The sequence below is a fragment of the Rhincodon typus genome, chromosome 25 (assembly GCF_021869965.1).
Source record: "Rhincodon typus isolate 14 chromosome 25, sRhiTyp1.1, whole genome shotgun sequence".
NCBI classification, from domain to species: Eukaryota; Metazoa; Chordata; class Chondrichthyes; order Orectolobiformes; family Rhincodontidae; genus Rhincodon; species Rhincodon typus.
This window is the reverse complement of record NC_063356.1, coordinates 39711439-39731419: the sequence shown is the minus strand read 5'-3', so window position 1 is coordinate 39731419 and position 19981 is coordinate 39711439. Positions and strand designations below refer to the sequence as shown.

The 19981-nt window shown below is 45.9% G+C and overlaps 1 protein-coding gene across 6 annotated transcripts in view; it reads right to left on the bottom strand.

The window, feature by feature from the left end:
* The window catches only part of LOC109918028 (DENN domain-containing protein 2C-like), a 107707-nt gene that overhangs the window by 41695 nt on the left and 46031 nt on the right, over window positions 1-19981 (bottom strand). For all 6 annotated transcript variants that reach the window (XM_048611903.1, XM_048611902.1, XM_048611904.1 and 3 more), the window contains 4 exons: window positions 18931-19032; window positions 16351-17430; window positions 11458-11606; window positions 7970-8079 (listed from right to left, as the gene is read on the bottom strand). In XM_048611903.1, coding sequence (XP_048467860.1) covers window positions 7970-8079; window positions 11458-11606; window positions 16351-17430; window positions 18931-18998 — 1407 coding nt within the window. In that variant the 5' untranslated portion in view covers window positions 18999-19032. The remainder of the gene's footprint in view (window positions 1-7969; window positions 8080-11457; window positions 11607-16350; window positions 17431-18930; window positions 19033-19981) is intronic.

The window sequence follows — 19981 nt, the reverse complement described above, 5'->3', positions numbered from 1 at the left end:
GGAGCATCAGGAGTATGAAAGCAATACTCTTCACTTGGCTGGGTAGGTGCACCTCTGGCCCCACAACACGCAAGAAGATCGATACCATCCTGGAAGATTCAACCCACTTTATTGGCATTCCATCCACTCCCTAATACATCCATTCCCTTCATAATTGATATGGTGGCAGCACTGTGCCTCAGCTACATGGAGCACCATCACACCTCACCAAGGCTTCTTCGACAGCACCTTCCAAATCTACAACCTCTACCACAGAGAAGGACAAGGGCAGTAGATCCATTGAGAAACCACCACCTGAAAATTCCCCTCGAAGTCGTACATCATCCTGACTTAGAAATATATTGCAGTTCCTTCACCCAAATACTAACACAAATGTAGCCTAACGCTTTGGGGACAGGGATCTAAATCCCACCATACAGAGGGGTACGCCTGTTGGGTAGTGCAAATATATTCATAGCTCACAGATATCGAGTTGCTGTAGTAACCCGCACCTTTACATGCATGTTGCAGTCTACCATTCCGAATAGTAGAGGCTCCGATTTCTTTATCTCAAACCAGGAATCTCTCTAGCTCTTACTGCTTACCATCGTCGCGTGCTGAAAGTTGTTACAGGATGATAATCTGGATGAATGAAATCTCCTGGAGAGGGCAGACACAGCCTTGCTATACTATTTTATTTAAAGGATCACAGTTCCTCAGTACTGCATCAGAGACTAGGACTTGAACTCTCTAGAATTGGATTTGACCCCAAACTTTCTGATTTCAAGGACAGAACTGTCCACTGCGTGACCTATTAATGACATCATGTGTTAGCCTTAAAAGGGGGTTAAATCCAAAGATCGGGTATTTTGTTTTGGTGCCAACACAGTGAGAGCACCTAGGGATCTGTTGTGCTATTCTTGCATCTTGTCAGAACAGCCAGGACTTTTAAGGATTGAATGTCCATCTGCCAGTAGCGAGGGCTATACTGATTGGGGAAGTTGCCAATAAAGGAGTTAGATTTGTGCATCAAGCTGGAACAGAGTCTGTGTGACTCAGCCATCCCTTACTACCACTGTACACCAACAGTCCACAACTCCAACAGGGCAACAGACAGGTCTGTTTGTGATACCGTTTGCAAATTACATTCTTGAAAGGGAACTCTTGACACTTTCCTAGATTTCTTCCACAAGGCATCCTCCATAAACTGGACCAAAGATTTCCTGAGCTCCAACATGTGAAATCTTTGTATTCAGAACTGATAAAGGATACCTGAAAAAAAGTGTTATTCTTCACGTTGCAACTGAACCCAATGCAACAAGAGGAAGGGGAAGCTATGGCTTAGTGGTATTATCACTGGGCTGTCGATCTAGAAACATAGTTAATGTTCTAGGGACCTGGGTTCAAAAGCCCGCCACAACAGATGGGGGAATTTGAATTCAACAAGAATCTGGAATTAAGAGTCCAATGAAGACCATGAATCTATTGCCAATTATTGAACAATTCCATCTGGTTCACTAACGCCCTTTAGGGAAGTAAACTGGCATCCTTACCTGGCCTAGCCTACATGTGATTCCAGACTCACAGCAATGTGGTTGACTCTTAACTGCCCTTTGGGATTAGCAATAATGCTGGCATAGCCAGCGACACCCTCATCCCGTGAACGAATGTAAAGAAAAACATTTCAGACAACTTGACACATTGCACCATCCACTCTCTGGACAAGATCTCTTTAGATGAGACAGAGACACAGACACATAAAAGACTGTGTAATCTTCTCCTGTTGACTCTGCCAGGCTGTGCGGTGCTCATTGAAGATATCCAAACCAGTCAAGGAAAATAGAGTGTTCAAATATTTCAATCATTTATTGTTGCCAATATATCAGGTCCACAAGAGCTGTTTGATAGGTCACCCAAGACTGGCAAGAGTGGGTACATTTAGCTACAGAAATAGTTCAGTCATCTCTACATATAGAATTCACTGCCCAAGGGTGTGATCAAGGCAGGTTCAACAATGTATTCAAGGGGGAATTAGACTGTTACTTGAAAAGGAACAATATGCAGTTACAGGGAGAAGGCAGAAGAATGACGCTAAGCGAATTGGTGATTCGGAAAGCAAGTGTAGATATGATAGACCAAACGGTCTCGTTCACTATGGCAATTCTGTAATTACTATCCTTTCAGTGCTGGAAGCTGTACTGCATTCCTCCCATAGCCAATGTGGAAGCATGTGGTGTCCTAAACTGTACAGAGTACTCCAGCTGCAGTGTACATTACGTAGCTGGAGTGAACCTTCCTCCACAAACTTATGACCACATTTTATTGTCTGTACAATAAACCTTTGAAGAAATGGATTGCCTGGTTGTAAAATTTTCATTGGAGCGACTGCATCCACCAGCTGTTAAGATTTAGCACAGGTTTCTCTTCCCCAATGGAAGCTGTTTGAATTGTTGTTTGGAACATGCTCTAACAGAGGAAGCTCACACAGTCTGTGAGGGTGTGTCTGAATGAGTGTGTCAACATGATAACAACCCACGCTCCTCGTGTCCATTCCAATCTGTGAAAGATCTCGGAAGATTTTACAGAAGTTGATCTTTTCTGTAATTTCTCTTCATAAATTTGCACTGGTTGCAGATTTCGACTGGTAATGCTACGCTTCAGGAAGTGTTGAAGTTAACCTACCTTTGTTATTCTGTGCAGAATTTAACTGAAGTCAAAGCAGTGAACTTCATAGAATCCCTGCAGTGTGGAAGCAGGTCATTCAGCCCATTGAATCCACACTGACTCTCTGAAGAGCATCCCACCCAGATCCATCCCCTACCCTGCCCTTGTGACCCTGCAATTCCCATGGCTAATCCACCCAACCTGCACATCCTTGAACACTACGGGCAATTTAGCATGGCCAATCCACTTAACCTGCACATCTTTGGACTGTGGGAGGAAACCCACACAGACACTGGGAGAATGTGCAAACTCCACACAGTCACCCGAGGGAGCTGGCACTGCGAGACAGGAGCGCTAACCACTGAGCCACCGTGCCACCCAGAATATGGAGATTGTTAATCTGCCACCCAGCTGTTGGGTAAGTACGGTTGTGGGATCTTGGATGTAGACCAAGACGAGGTTCATGATGATCCACTCCTTTGGTCAATCTTCAGCTTTCTAGTCCCCACACTCTCAATCTCTGTTTTTCAGTTCTCAATTCCTTGTCTATATCAATAAAGAACATTTGCATCCTTTGCTCTGCCTGGATGCGTATGAAGTACAGGCAGACCATTTGGTTTTCCCAAAGCTGTGACTGCTCTATCAGTTGAAACAGCTCATGATTGTGAAGAAACAGGTCACTTGTTAGTGAATGGCAAACATGGGGCTTTGTTTAGTTGTGCTACTCAGCACAATCTATAGAGGCATAACAGTTTCTGGCTGCTTTGTCCAATGGAATCTTTTTGTGCTTAGTCACCATAAACTGCAAAGCCTCAGTGGGTGTATCACCATGACATTTAAGCAACGTTCAAAAGATTTTGCTATTTGTTTTGGAGATTTGGACAATTCTGACACTTTGTCCATCACTGGTTGCAAAGAATCTCAGAATTGCCCTGGTACAGAATGAGGCTATTTGACCCATAATGTTTGCATCACTCTCTGAATGAGCCTTATGACACGGTGCTGTTTCCACATCTATTCCCTGTAACCCTGCACCCTGATTCTATTGAAATAATCATCTCACACCATCCCGAATGCTTTAGCCTAATCTGCCTCCAACACACTTCCAGGCAGTGCACCACACACCCTAATTACTTGGTGTGAGAACAAGTGGTTTCTCACCCCTCATTTGCTTCTTGTGGAAAACACTTTAAAGCTGTACTCTCTGGTTTGTGATCCATTTACAGGCAGGAACAGTTCCTGCCCACATAAGGGCAATTATCAGGGTCTAAATTCAGAGCTTGTTAAAAGTGAGATTGGGGAATTAAGTGAGTGGGGAATGCAGTGGTAGATATTCCTGAAGATGTTTTGTGGAGCTCAGCGAGGACACACTCCAGTAGAAAAGGAAGACTATGGAGGGAGGGCTGATGATATGTAAGCAAGTGAGTTCCAGATAACCTCATCCAAGAAAGAATGCTTGCAACTCTGCAAAGGCCAATGATGCATCTGAAGATTAGGCTGATGATGTTGGAAATGTAAGAGCACAAGGTAATAAAATGGTGGATGAAAAGAGCAGGCATGTTGTGTCTGCTCACTGCTGAAAGTGGCACAGGTCACATTCCTGAGATCATTGCGAACATCAAGGAGAAAGGCAGGGATGAACTTAAAACATTTCCAGTCTGCAGGGGAGCGGGGATGGAGAAAATAATCCAAACTCAAAGCCAACATTTCCCAAGTCTTGACGGACATAAAATGAAAAATTGCAATTAAGGAAATTTCCAGAGATTCTGGGAAGGTACCATCTGAGCAATAATTGTAATGTCTAACAATTCTGACTGAGAAATGGGGCAGCCAGAGATAGGAACAAAAGGCTAGTGAGGTGACCACCTGTCATAATTACAACATTTAAAAGACAGGTGGATAAGTACATGAATAAGAAAGGTTTGAGGGATATGGGCCAGGAGCAGGCACATGGGACTAGTTTAGTTTGGAATTATGGTTGGCATGGACTAGTTGGACTGAAGGGTCTGTGTCCATGCCGTATGACTCTGTGATTCTATATCAAAGACGCTGGAACAGGTTAGGAAGATAACAGCAAGCCACTTTCTAAAACTTCACACAATGTGACAAGCTTTGCAGTGTTTGGGGGAAAACTGTACGTGTGGCAGACCTGAATTTACAGAGGGCATTTGAGAAGGTGCCGCATCTGAGGTAACCACACAGAAGAATATTTCATGGTCTAAGTGGTGGCACATGGTAAAGGCTTGCTCAGCTAACAGTAAACAGGGAGCCAGCAAAACTGGACAATTTGCCAGTTGCCAAAACACGAGAGTGCAGTGGCAAAGGATATGTCGGTGATCAGTACGGAGGCACCATAGATACTTGATTGAGATTTTTTTGAAGTGACGAAGGGCATTGATGAGGGCAGAGCGGTGGACATTGTCTATATAGACTACATTAAGGTGTTTGACCAGGTTCGCATGGTAGATTGGTTAACAAGGTTAGATCATATGGAATACAGGGAGAACTAGCCATTTGGATACAGAACTGGCTCGAAGGTAGAAGACAGAGAGTGGTGTTAGAGTGTTGCTTTTTGGACTGGAGGCCTGTGACCAGCAGTGTGCCACAAGGATTGGTCCACTGCTTTTTGTCATTTATATAAATGATTTGAATGCAAACATAGGAGGTATGGTTAGTAAGTTTGCAAAATTGGTGGCATGGCGGACAGCAAATATCCCAGAGTACAACGGGATCTTGGTCGGATGGGCCAATGGGCAGAGGAGTGGCAGATGGAGTTTAATCTAGATAAATGTGAGGTGCTGCATTTTGGAAAGGCAAATCAGGGCAGGACTTATACACTTAATGGTAAGGTCCTGGGGGGTGTTGCTGAACAAAGAGACCTTGGAGTGCACATTCAGAGTTCCTTGAAAGTGGACTCCCAGGTAGATAGGTTAGCTAAGAAGGCGTTTGGTATTCTTGCCTTTATTGGTCAGTGCATTGAGTATAGGAGTTGGGAGAGGTCATGTTGCAGATTTACAGGGCATTGGTTAGGCCACTTCTGGAATACTGCATTCAATTCTGGTCTCCCTGCTACAGGAAAGACGTTGTTAAATGTGAAAGGGTTCAGAAAAGATTTACAAGGATGTTGCTAGGTTTGAAGCTATAGGGAGAGGCTGAGCAGTCTGGGGCTATTTTCCCTGGAGCATGGAGGCTGAGAGGTGACCTTATAGAGGTTTATAAAATTATGAGGGGCATTGATAGGGTGAATAGCCAGTGTCTTGTCCCCAGGGTAGGGGAGTTCAAAACCTGACAGTATAGGTTTAAGGTGAGAGCAGAAAGATTTACAAGGGACTTGAGGGGAAACTTTTTCATGCAGAGGGTGGTGCGCATCTGGAATGAGCTGCCAGTGGAAGTGGTGAAGGCTGGTACAATTACAACATTTAAAAGTTATCTGGATGGGTACATGAATAGGAAGGGTTTACAGGGATATGGGCCAGATGCTGGAAAATGGGACTAGATTCATTTAGGATATCTGTTCAGCATTGACGACTTGGTCCGAAGGATCTGTTTCTGTGCTGTGCATCTCTATGACTCTATATGTCAATGATCTGTAGAGAGGCACCAAAAGTATGGCTGTTAATTTTGCATATTAAGTGGCTGAAAGAAAGTTGGGTACAAGACTAGTCCACGAGGACGTCTTCAATCGACTGCAGGGAAATTAACATTTTGTAACGAGTCGCCAAACTCTCGCAGGTCAAACTATCTCTGTCTCTCTGTCTCTCCTTCCCCTCTGTCAGTTTAGACCCCAGCAGTAGCAGTTGCAGCTGTAAGGACTGGTTAACCGTGTCCCCGACCACACACTGTTGTTATGGCCGAGCAGGTGCTGATATGGTCATCAGTGCCTTCTTTTTAAACTGGCAGCTGTGTTCCCTGCATCCAGTGCAGGATACCTCCCACCCACAATTACAAGAAGCCTGGGTGAATATTGTAGGCTAATGCTCCCAGTGCAGACTCATGGGGCAAGAGCTGGTGTCTTTTGGATGACAGAAATTCAGATGAGATGTGCCTCTCAGGCAGAGGGCAAAGATCCCAGGAGAGTATTCCAGGGAAGAGCAGGGGATTTTCTCTCATGCTCTGAACAATATTTATCCATCTAACACTCTGACTAAACTTTTGGCAAAGATTTGTAGCTCAGTTTGTGCATGAGGTTGTTGACTTGCTCACTGAGCTGTCTTGTTCTCGTTCAGACATTTCATCACCATACTGGGTAACATCATCAGTGCAGCCTCTGATGAAGCGATGTTGTTCTACTCTGCTTGGTATTTATACTGTCTGGTCCATTATGGGGAGTAGTGCCATTTCCAGTTTTGATCTGTATGGGTTTGTACATGAGGTCCAATTCTATATGTTTATATTCTATACGCAGATGCCTACTAAACAGCCAACAACAGGAGGACACAGTACACCCTAACACACTGGCCTCACTGCCCTACATCAAGAACATATCGGAATTGACGAAAAGACTCCTAAGACCACTAGGAATCATGGTGGCCCACAATCCCACAGCCACTCTACAACAAACACTCTCACAACGATTAAAGACCCCATTCCCACAACATGCAGAACCAATGTAGTTTACAAAATACCATACAACGACCTCCACAAACATTACATCAGACAGACAGGAAGGAAACTAGCCATCAGAATACACAAACATCAGCTAGCAGCAAAACGGCACGACAAACTTTTCTTAATATCAACACACTTGGACAATGTAGGCCATCAATTTAACTGGGACAAGGTAACTACAGTAGCCCAAGCCAAACATACACACGCACGGAAATTCCGAGAGGCATGGTTCTCCACCCGTAATGCAATCAACAAATGTATAGAATTGGACCCCACATACAAAGCCGTACAGACCAAAACTGGAAATGACACTACTCACCATAACGGACCGGACAGTATAAATTCCAAGTGGAGTAGAATAACATCGCTTCATTGGAGACCTCACTGATGATGTCACCTAGCATGGTGATGAAACGTCTGAACAACCTCACTCTGACTAAACACCAATTTAACTGGTCATGAATCACATTGCTGCTTGCCGTGCATAAATTGGTGACATTACAACAGTGACTACACTTCAATAAGTTCTCCATCAACAGTCAGGCACTTTTTACATGCTGAAGTCACGGAAGGCGCCTTATAAATGCCAGTTCTTGCTTTCCAATTCTGTCAAAGGATCAGCTCTAAAAAAGAGTCACGACCTCGTTTGATGGGTGTGCTCAGTTGAGGGGTCCTTTGTATTTGCAATGTCAGTGACACTTTGGCCTGGAATTCTTACCTTGGGAGGTTTCCTGGGCCGTATGGTTGGCGAACCCCAGACTCTCTTCCCTCTCGACAGAAGCGACGGGGTGAACTTGATGTCTTCATATGGATTTTCCTTGGAAAGGCCTAAAGCCAAGACAGAGGAGGTAGAAGCTAATCAGGGAAGTGCTGCCTGTAAGGAGGTGCCAGGGCTCATAGACACTGCAGAGCCCAGCTAACAAGGCGCCATGGAGTGGAATGGATAGATTTGAGATAGCGGGCACACTAATGACCCAGACGCTGTTAAAATCAAGGCCAGAACTTAAGGGCAAAGTAATGGTGAATTGACCCATCACCTCCTGTGCCAAAGCAAGGGCTGGATAGTGTTATAAAATACAGGGAGCTGATCCCAAACTGGACTCTGCCACTGGCTGAGATAGTAGGAACTGCAGATGCTGGAGAATCAAAGATAACAAGGTGTAGAGCTGGATGAACACAGCAGGCCAAGCAGCAAAGGAGCAGGAAAGCTGACGTTTTGGGCCTAGACCCTTCTTCAGAAAAATTAAGACCCTGGAGAAGGGTCTCGACCCGAAATGTCAGCTTTCCTGCTCCTCTGATGCTCGGTCTGCTGTGTTCCTCCAGCTCTACACCTTGTTATCTCAGCCACTGGCTGACTGCAATTGGCAGAGAAAGCCCCGATTGTATAGAGCTGGTTACGGCACACACACTCTGTCCCAACATATACCTGTTTCGGGTGAGAGGTCAGAGTGCTTCCTGGGATGGACTCATTCCTAGAGTCAGGGCAGAGGGAAGGAATGAAGTCCTCCTGCTCCTCGATTGGAATCACCTGGATAGTGGGGTTTTTTTTGCCATTTGTCACACTGCAATACAGAGATACTATGAAACGTCCCTGAGGCTGGTCTATCAGACCAGGTTCCCTAGAGAGTGAGCCGCGCTCGTGTTAGAAAATCAACTTTGAATCGAAAGCAGAGACAGTTTGATGGGATAGAGGAAGTATTGACATGGTGGCAGAGGGCGTGCATGAATGTTAGCACTAGCACAGACTTGCTGGGCTGAATGGCCTGTTTGTGTGGTAAATACTATGTAATTCAGTAACTGTATACAATATGTCAGGGACACGGGTTCAATTTCACCCTCGGGCGACTATCTGTGTGGAGTTTGCACATTCTCCCTGGTCTGTGTGGGTTTCCTCTGGGTGCTCCAGTTTCCTCCCACAGTCCAAAGGTGTGCAGGTTAGGTGGATTGGCCATTGTGTCCAGGGATTGTGCAAGTTAGGTGGGTTAGCCACAGGAAATGCAGGGATAAGGTAGGGGGATGGGTCTGAGTGGGATGCTCTTCGGAGGGTTGGTGTGGACTAATTGGGCCAAATGGCCTGGTTTCCACACTGTGGGGACTCTATGAGCAGGGTACCATACTCATTGCCCCACTCACCAAAACTCAGCCTCGGCACTAAGGCCATGCCAGGTTTGGATTTTGCCAAATTTTACGTTGGGCACTTTGGTCAGTTTGGGCAATCCAAGTTGGGTGGGGTTCCAGTGAGGGACGAGACTGGCATGCAATCAATGAAACATTCTCACACCATGCAGCACCTACTAAATTAGCCAGGTAATTTAATTCTATTCAAATAAAATTTTTTTGTTAAAAAATATTGCTTGGCACATGCTAAAAATGATCCAGCTTTTAGACAATTCTGGTTTATAGAGACTGGTTTTGCGTGTGCACACGTATAAAGCCAGGTGGGTACACTTGCCCATCCAGGCTCCAGCTCTCAGGTAGCCAGTGTGAACTAGCCTCTCCTTTGCCAATCAGGCACCATGCATCTTATTGTCCCATTCAATATAAGGTCAGCAGGATCGAACTACATAGCTCCTCATGAGGGGCTATCACTCCTGCCAGCTGAGAGAATCAAACCTAATGGGACATTAGAAGAAAGCTAAGGATTCAATTTCTCTCAAAACGGATCGAGCAGACAGTAAACCAGCCAGAAGGAGATCCACTTTCTGATCCTCACTCTGTATGCCCCAGGAGTTTAACATCACATGCCTGACAACTTGTAACTGGAGGCATTTAGTCTCACAGCCTCCTTCCAGGGAATTACTGGGCTGCATCCAACACGAGGGGTCCTACACCTTTGTACAATGGCTGATCTGTTCAATGAGAGGCTGAATCTCAAGGTGATCACTCCCCTAGATCCCCCATCACTGGCAGCTCGGCCTTTCTCACTGTGTACTGTGTGTATTCACTCCCCTAGTTCCCCTTCTCTTAATAAACAGCCATCCAGCTAGCACCTCGCTCTCTGAGCCCTTAGCGTGTGAACCTAGGCCAAGTGTTGGCAATCCTTCCTGCTGTGGATAGCATACATTGAGGGCATTACTCATCTTCACAGACTCTTTCAGTGCACAGGGCGGTTGTTCGGCCCATCGGCATGGAACTGAGCAGAGACAGGAGGAGGAAGGTTGGAGGCACAAAGTCGAGCAGGTCGGGGGCACAAAGTCGAGGAGGTCAAGTCAATGAGAGAAGCCGGCATGGGATCACTTCAATAACATCAGCAGGGAGAGCACCTACTTTAAATCATTCAAAGCTAGGGATTCTTGGAGAGATAAAGATGAGGCTGACAGGAAACATGTTTGAGAATGTCGGAGAGAAAAGATTGTGAAAAATTAGAATAGTGGGTTAATGAGGTGGAGAATTGTCAGGTCGATTCTCTCAAAGGCAGTTTTATCGCTATAGATTTGGTAAAAAAAACAAAAAGTCACTGATGATGTCATCAGGCATCAGTAAATAGTTGAGGCCTGTAGGCAGGGAGGGAGCAGGAGACCAGTCAGAGGTGAAGAGGCAGAGGTGAAGAGCCTATTAAGGAATAAAGGAGAGTATGTGACAGGGAAAAACCATCCAGTTGCACTCTGCAAGAGGAAGCGATCAGCAGCTGAGCCGGACAACAAATGGCCTTGATTTTTGAGGCTTGAAGACGACTCTTGCATTTACAGCGCCTCCTGGAGGAAGTGCCCAAACTTACTGACCTCACCAACACAGTGCAGCTCAACTGGGATTTATGTATGTGACAGAATAAAGGATCAGAGATACCCAGATCCTATTACAACCTCTCCTTCCCCAATGCCAACCCTGACTTGGTGCCTCTCACCCTGACAGTCTCCCTTTACCCAGCTCCACCCCAGCACAGTACCCCTGAACAAACACCCACATCCCCCCATCTCGGCACCAGGGTCCCCTCTTTCCCCGAACTAATTATCTATCGATGACCCATCATTGCTTTAATGACCTCACAAAAATTCCTTTAATCTCCCATTTCCTGCTCTTCTTGTTTTGGCAGACGCTCATGCAGTGTAAAATAGGTTACAGATGTGCCGCCCCTTGATACTGGAGCACAGCAACACTCTCAGATGATGTGCTGGCAGTCTGCAGAGTTGCATTTAGAAGCACAGAAGAGAATTCAGCAGCTCAATATAACAGAGAATGATTTGGGAGCGGAATGACACTGCTTACTTATGATATCCTCATACAGATTCTCTTCAGACACCGTGTGGGCAAGTGTCACTTTCACCTCGTTACCATCCTCATTAGAATTCCTTCCACTCATCGCTGGTGTCAGGAGAATCTGAAGACCCTGTGCATCCTCAAACTCAAAGGATTTCCTGTGAAGAGAGGGTGGCAGCAGAGAATCGAGTCAGCTTCACAGCTCAAAGCAGGAGAAAGTTCAGAGTTTCGGGGGCATTACAGGTCAGACTGTGCAAGTGGTACCAGTCAGAGAGCAGTTCAGGACAGCTAACTGACCCAGGATCTTCCCCAGGGACAGGACCTCAATCTGGAAACACATTCAGAAAGCGTGACATCACTGGTCTTCGTGCTGATCCCATACTGACCTCAGATGCTGAGCATTGGACCTCAAATCTTTTTCCATTGTGTACATTTTCACACTCTGTTACTAAAACGTTGATAAACACAAAGGAGAATAAGTGAGCAACAGTACAGGGGGACCCTGAAAGGGTGATTAGAGTCATGGGACTGGGAGAGGAAAGAGGCAACGCAGCGGGTCACTGGAAAATAAAGAAGCTGCAGGATGCTACACCGGTGGCATTGCTCAGAGTGAGTCACATTACATTGTGGGAGGGTGGGGATTTACAATGTCTTACCCCACTGTGCAGTGAAAAGTTAACCTTCACGTTTAACTTGCTCCTTTCGCTTTGAGGCTATTGTCTACATCTAGGGCTAGTAGCTCCAAAGAAAACTCATACTCGACTCGAAACATTACCACTGTTTCTCTCGCCATAGGTGCTGCTAGACTTCCCGAGTTTCTCCAGCATTCTCTGCTTTTCATTTCTAACACAGTAAATCTTTGCTTAATGTTGTTGCTACATTCTTTAAGTGAGACACCTTGAAATGAATCAGGTAATCCCACTATGAATAATATAAAAATTGTTACTTGGCTCTGTAGGGCTTTGCCTATCAGAAAAGGAACATCCAAACATAATATTCTGTAATTACAGTACATTATTAGGTTCCTATATTCAAAAATGAAATAAAACAAACTGTGAAATATAAAGAATATAACTTGTTCTACTAGCCCCTGCAACAACTCGCCACGTTTCTCTACCACTCCCCACTTCCGTCTATATCCAGTCTGTCACTTCCCCCTCTCTCACACACATTACTTCCCTCCTCTTAAACCTCACGAGTGAGGGTTCAGGAGAGGGATGGGTAAAGGAAGGTTAGAGAGGGAAACTGCATGTGGGAGCGTGTCAGGGAGTGAGTAAAAGGGCGGCAACCAGGTATTATGAAGCCACATCAGAGCTGACGAGAAAAGCAGAGCTCCGTTGCTAAGTGCACAAACTGTCTACACATCTGCACCGTTAAAAGTGGACCAACACTGAAAATGACAACGGGACTTGGTGTATTCCGTTCAAAGTTGACCATTAAGCAAGACTCAAGGTCCTCAACAGGTTGACTGTTGGGTATAACGAGAAGCTAATTGATTTCACTGTGCACTATTACAGTTTGCTGTTGTATATAAACCGAGTCTGAAGTGTTGCGGGGTGCGGGATATAAATCATTTATCGCTGAGCAACTGATCATTTGAACCTAACACAACTGGGCCTAAAAGGAGGACGGTGATCCAGTGCACTGGCCAGTTAGAAATCTCCTGCTATCTGCCCAGCTCTCTGCCTGCAACTCTGCAACAAATCAATCTCATTCCTCAAAAACTCCACCAACAATCGTGGGACCTTGTCGTCAGCCCCTAACCTTCCGAAAGGTAACGGGGATAAACTCTCCCAACTTCCTGATGGTTGGGAATGCAGGGCAGGTCCCACTAGAAAGAAATGATCTCATTCCAGGAATGGCTTCACCATTCCCAGAATCTCATCAGGACTACTTTTAAAGGTGAGAGGAGAAAGATTTAAAAAAGCCGAGTGGCAATTTTTTTTTTTTTTTTAAACACACAGAGCGGTTTGTGTTCGGAATGAACTTCCAGAGGAAGTGGTGGATGTGGGTACAATTACAATGTTTAAAATACATTTGGATAAATACATGAATAAGAAATGTTTGGAGGTATATGAGTCAGGAACAGGCAGGTGGGACTAGTTTAGTTTGGGATTATGGTCAGCATGGACTGGTTGGAGCGTTTCCATGCTGTATGAATATATGACAAAACAGGGAGAAATTCTCTCCCATTGGCAGAGGAATTCCATTCAGTTGCTTGAGAGGATGGATTCTCTGACAGTCTGTGGAAATCTGTTCATTTTATTTTACTGAGATCATTGTTACATGTTTTCCACAATTATTCACTTCCTTACGCTTCACCAGATATGGCCACAGCTTGCTGAAAAGATCAGAGTTGGACAAAACACACACAATTTGACAATCTTTCCCTTCTCTCCGACAGTCCAAAAATATTCCCACCGAGGAGACAATCAATCCCCTGGAACAATGAGTAGAGCGTGAGAATCACCAGAGCAACTATTTGACATGACTGGTCAGGGACTAACTCGTAAAAGATAAACTTCAGAAGAAGTTGCTGCAAATGCTGATTCAGCTAAGTTTGCAGCACAAGGTCAGGGGCATAGAAAGAACATTACCCACGTCGACTGCCTACAGTGCTCAGCAAAAAGAAATAGCGCCCTTGTTTCAATTTGTTGAGAGTCTTGTTTTCTCTCTTGCTGATTCATGATGCAGGATGTTGTTCATTTTGAGCTTGGCACTATCTGCTCCGAGGCAGGTGTTGTTTCTCAGCGACAGCATGTTAGTGAGTGCTGAGTCAGGGTGCCTGCTCGTCTCCTCACCCAGATATCCACACAGCGAGGCTGACAGCACTGACTGGGCAGGGACTTTAACCAGACTACTCTCCACCACCCCCTCACAATGACGCCTGCATGTATCACTCCATCCCACACCCCAACAACTGCAGCATCCCAACCACATGAGACAAGGAGCTCAATATCAACGACAGGCTGCACAAGTCAGGGGCACTCTCGTCTCTGAGGGGGAAGGTTGCGATTTAAATCCCACAGTAGAAACATGTCAGGTCCGTGTCCAATACTGGGTGAGGGCTGCACTGCACATGGCCTTGGCTGGAGCACTGTGTAGTGGAGAAGATGTTTCAAAGTCAGGCTAAATCACTCAGCTCCCACAGAGAAGAAGACTTTCCATCAGCAGAGTGTGGAGTGGGAGCGGGGAACGAGGAGCGGGGAACGAGGAGCGGGGAACGAGAGTGAGAAGTGAGAGCGAGGAGCAAGATTGAGGGGTCAGAGCAAGATTGAGGAGTGAGGAGTTCACCACGCTGAAGGCAAATTCACAACAACCAAGAATGATTTAAACCCAGGGCGTAGAAATGGGGCAAGAAGCAAACTGGCTTTTGAAAACAAGAATTCAGAAAATTGGATCTTCACAGCGGGCCATCCATCAGCAACCCAGAACCCTGGGGTGGGACAACTCAAACAGGCAGGTTTCAGACACAGGACAGTGGTAGGCTCAATAATCTCTAGTTTCATTCACAAACTGGGGTGTGTGACATAATTGTGGAGTTATCCCACATTCTTTAGAGAAAATCATCCTGGTCAATCCTTTTCCTGGTGTGGGATCTCTTGGTATTTACCACATTGCATTGTCACGTCAACACAAGGTTTTCAGCTTAAATTGTGCGGCTTTCAAAATTGAGACACCAAGATGAAAGATGAAGTCAAGCATGCAATGCACTGTAGCTGAGATATGGAGATAAATGAAGCATCGTCGACAAGGCACACATCAGGAATGTGATGGAATACTCCCCACTTGCCTGGATGGGTGCAGATCAGACAACATTCAAGGAGCATGACACCATCCAGGACAAAGCAGCCCATTTGATTGATATCACATTGACAAGCATCCACTCCCTCCACCACTGACGCTCAGTAGCAGCAGTGTGTACTATCTATAAGGTGCACTGCAGATATTCACCAAAGATCCTCAGACAGCACCTTCCAAACACATGACCACTTCCATCTTGAAGGACAAAGGCAGCAGATACATGGGAACATCACCACCTGCAAGTTTCCCTCCAGGCCACTCACTGTCCTGATTGGAAATATATCGTCATTCCTTCACTGTCACTAGCTCAAAATCCTGGAATTCCCTCCCTAAGGGCATTGTGGGTCAACCCACAGCAGGTGGACTGCAGTGGTTCAAGAAGGCAACTCACCCCCACCTTCTCAAGGGGCAACTAGGGACGGGTAATAAATGCTGGGCCCAGCCAGAGACGCCCACATCCCACGAGTGAATAAAAAAGGTGGAATTCAGTGGCATCTAGTTTAAATCTGAAACACTTTAGGGAGAGGTATTGTGGGGGGTACTGCACAAACCTCTAAACACCTCATCTACCCAATCCTTCCAGCCACACTAACCATACACAGCAGAGACTACAGACTGGACATCGCACTTACAGTCATCCCCCAACCCATCTCACTGCGGTACAAGGAAGGATGTTACCTTCAATGCCAAGAGACTGTCTAAAGATAAAGATAACCAACATACAAATTAAGCATGCGGTGACTAAAACCAACACCAAGGAATAACGATTAAAGTGTGTACGATGCCCACGTCAATAACACACAAACAATACATCAGCAGGAAGTTGTTCCATTTTAAAACCCTATCACTGCTAACTGACGATATTAAATTGCTTCGGACCTGCGATACAGATAGCGACTTCTCAGTTTAAAATGCTGACGGACTTTTACAGGCCCATCAGATTAATAATAAGAGCGAGCCCATCATCAAATTCTCAAGGGCAATTTGAGAATATAAATGCTGGTCTTGTAATTTACACTCAGACCACCTGAGTAAATAAATAAAAACAAACGAATCCTGAAAAACAGTAGATCTAAAACAACCGGGTGGAGGGCTTACCTTTTGGTCTTTATTGGTTGTGTTTTCATGCCCATGATCTTGGCTGGAGGAGGTGGGTGAGTTGGCAGAGGGGGTGGGGAGCGAACATTTCCTTTCGTTGCCATTGGTTTTACCGGAGGGGACGAGCCCCGGGAATTTTTATCTACAGCATATTTAAAGGTTCGGCGGGGTTTAGGGACAGGATTAATTTGACGTGATTCATCAGTTTCTTCGTCGGTGTACACATTGTCTGGGCTCCTAACGGGTCTCTCTCTGCTCTCAAAGGTCCTCAAATCTAATTCCTTTTCGGTCGAGCTGGTGCTTTCCCGTTTTCTTTTCAGCTCGGCAGCACTTAATGCACTCTTATCTTGTAGAACGTCTTCCATCTTCTTCTTCCAGAAGTTCTGGGACGTATAAAAATTCCCTGGAGGTAGTAGCTTGCTGGTATCTGAAACGTTCTGCACCAAACTCTCCATCTTTTTTACCTGGGGGATCACAGAACCCATCCCTCTCGAGTTTGGCTCCCCCCCATTTTTCTCGTCAGTGCGCTGGACCTTTTGGTCGTCTGCACTCTGTCCTTCCCTGAAATCCAGGCCCAGGCTTTTCGCCTTCACTAGGCCTCGCTTGTGGTCACCTACTGGGCCTTCAGCCTTTGCATTGAATGGGCATCCACACTCTGGGGGCGTGCTTTTGTCCTTGCTGATGTTCGATTTCCCCTCCCATTGTGAGATTTTTTGTTTAATGTTGACGTTGTGGTGTCGGGAGCAGAATCGATCTCCGAGGTTGGGTGCGGTACCTACTGAGTGCATTTTCTGCAATGGTTTCTTTACGCCGGGCCCATTTTGAGGTGCAGACACCCCCCACCCTGGAGCTCCGTACCCGAGCAGCCACGTATCATTTGGGCCCGTTTTACTTGGAGAGACTCGGAAAGAGTGCTCCACTGTCGCAGCCGTACGTAGGCCTCCCCTGGAGGCCCCAGCTGATTGGACCTTGCCAAAGTTCCTGGTTGGAGGCCACTTGTGTGCACAGAGACCTTTGCTTGCAGCACTCTGAGGGATCTGGCTAAGGGCGTCTTCAATTTCCTTCACAATGCTCCTGACCCTGCCAAAAAAAAACATATGACTGCACTAAGATCTGATTAGTCACTCCGTAGGCGTGATAGCGAGAGGCAAAAGCTGGCAAGAGTGCGTCAAAAGGGACTATTACTTGGCAGCAGAATGGCAGAGCTGTTGCCAAGCCATAGCTCTTCACATGACACAGTCAGCAGGATCCAAGTCTGTCATTCCAAAGGACAGCATTAAGCTTCTGCACGATGCACAACATTCCGAAGTAATGCAGCTTTTCGAGGGAAAATGTCAAAGCAATTTTTTTTTTTAAAAATGGGATTTACAAAGAAAATTCCTACAGCAGCTCATCAAATGGGAAGCTTTTGAAGAATGTGGGAAGATGGGAGGCTGAAAGAACGCTTTGTTATTAAAACATTTCTGACATTTAAATCACTGTTCAGCACTTCTACAACTGAGAACCCAAAACTGCGTGCATTTATGTAGCACCTTTGGTTGGGGAGGGGGGTGGGGAGTGGGAGGGAGCAAAAACAGACCAACAGTAAGCCAGAGGAGAAGACATGCAAAGGGAAGAGATAGAGTAGCAAGCTCCAACAGGATATACCTCGCACAGACACACACAGCTTCACCAAATCTGCATTCATGTAGAACCACATTGAACTCTGGGTATCAAGGAGGGCATTGGAAAATCTAGCTCTCACTGGCTAACGATTGCAAATTGGGGAACCCTGTTAGCAGTCCTGGAGACCTGCTACAAGCACCGCCCACCTCTGGGAGAAAGCAGGACCTCCTCCTGCTGCAGATGGCTCCAATCATCAAGCAGCTTTCCTCCCTGTCCTTCAGTTTTCCTTCATCCTTTTCTGGGAATGCTGCCTCACAGCGATGTGATTCCCAGGGCAGCAGTGACCCTCTGAGCCCCTGCTTGAAGCAGCTCCATTGAAGGAAGCCTGAAGAGATGGGAAAGGATGTTTTCTACAGGCCCAGGGTCACCGGGAAAAACTTCCTCTGTAATGTGAGGGCTCGTGATGTGTGTGTCATGTGTCTGGCTTCATGAACTACCAGCCTCTCCAGGGGGCCAGAGAGAGAGAGAGAGAGAGAGGAGAGAAAGAGAGGTTGTGGGGGAGGCAGGGGGGAAGAGATAGACAGACAGAGGGTGAGTGAGAGGAACAACACCCTGAGGAGTGAGATAGAGGAGGAGAATGAATGAGAAAGAAAGAGAAATAGGGGGAACGTGAGAGAGGGTGGGGAAAGAGAGAGAGGGTAGGAAGATAAAGAGATAGACAGATAGTTAAACAGCCTGGTGCGGGCTGGGGGAAGCCAGAAAGACAAAACCACAGGGGAGACAGTCATACAGAGGACAGAGAGAGAGAGAGACAGAGACAGAGAGAGACAGAGACAGAGAGAGACAGAGACAGAGAGAGACAGAGAGAGAGAGAGACAGAGAGAGACCTCAGAGGGGAGAACAGTTCAGAGCCTTGCAATTAGATGAATCATCCAATTCATTGAACTGGAAGCTCGGTGAGCTGCCTATACTGACCTTCTGCAAGGTGAGGGATTGCTGGAAGAGTGAGAAACTGCTGAAATCCCAGCTCTAGTGTCACTCATCACTCCATTTCCTGGCACGCAGCGTCATGCACACCTAGAAAACGAAAGGAGACGGACAGGAGCATAAACACGAGAGATTTTAAAATCAAACACCAACCTAGGGTCATAGGATTGAGATTGTTTCAGTGAACTGGGGGAGACCAAAGTAGTTCAGATAGTAATCCACAATCAAGAGTACAGACCAGCAACCTACAGGTCCCCGTTCCTGGGGTTATCAGACAGAAATAAGACCTATTTGGTGTGGGCACGAGCTCTCCTGTTCAGTGCTCATCACAGCCAGGCACCTGCTGCTTTGTGGGAATCTTTGGGATTTAAAGGGGCAGGTTTTTATTTGGATTTAGAAATGCAAACTGATCAAGCAGAGTCAGCACGGCCTCACAAGGAGGAAATCCTACCTGGGATATTCATTCGAATTCTTTGGAGGAAGCAGGATAGATAAAGGGGAAGCAGCGGATGTAATGGATTAATTTTCAGGAGGTGTTTGACAAGGAAGCACATGTTGGACTAGTTAATAGGATAAAAGCTCAGTGTTGGAAGCAGTATGTTAGCATAAATAGAGGACTGGCTAACTACCAGAAGATGGAGAGTTAGGATAAAGGGTGCATTGTCAGGTTGGCAACTTGTAACTAGTGGTGTACCCCAGGGATCAGTACTGCGCCACAATTATTTACAATATATATTAATGATTTGGACGAGGAAAGCGAACGCACTGTGGTCAAGTTTTCAGATGATACAAAATAGGTGGGAAGGCAAGTGGTAGAGAGGACATTACAAACAGCCTTCAGAGGGATATAGAGAGGTCAGTGAATGGGCAAAAACTTAACACATGGAATACAGTGTGAGGAAATGTGATGTACTTTGGCAGGAAGAATAGAGGAGTTGAATATTATTTAAATGCAAAAAGCTGCAGAACAGAGGAATTTGGGACTTCATAACCATGAATCACAAAATAGGTAGCATCTAAGTTCAGTGGATAGTGGAGA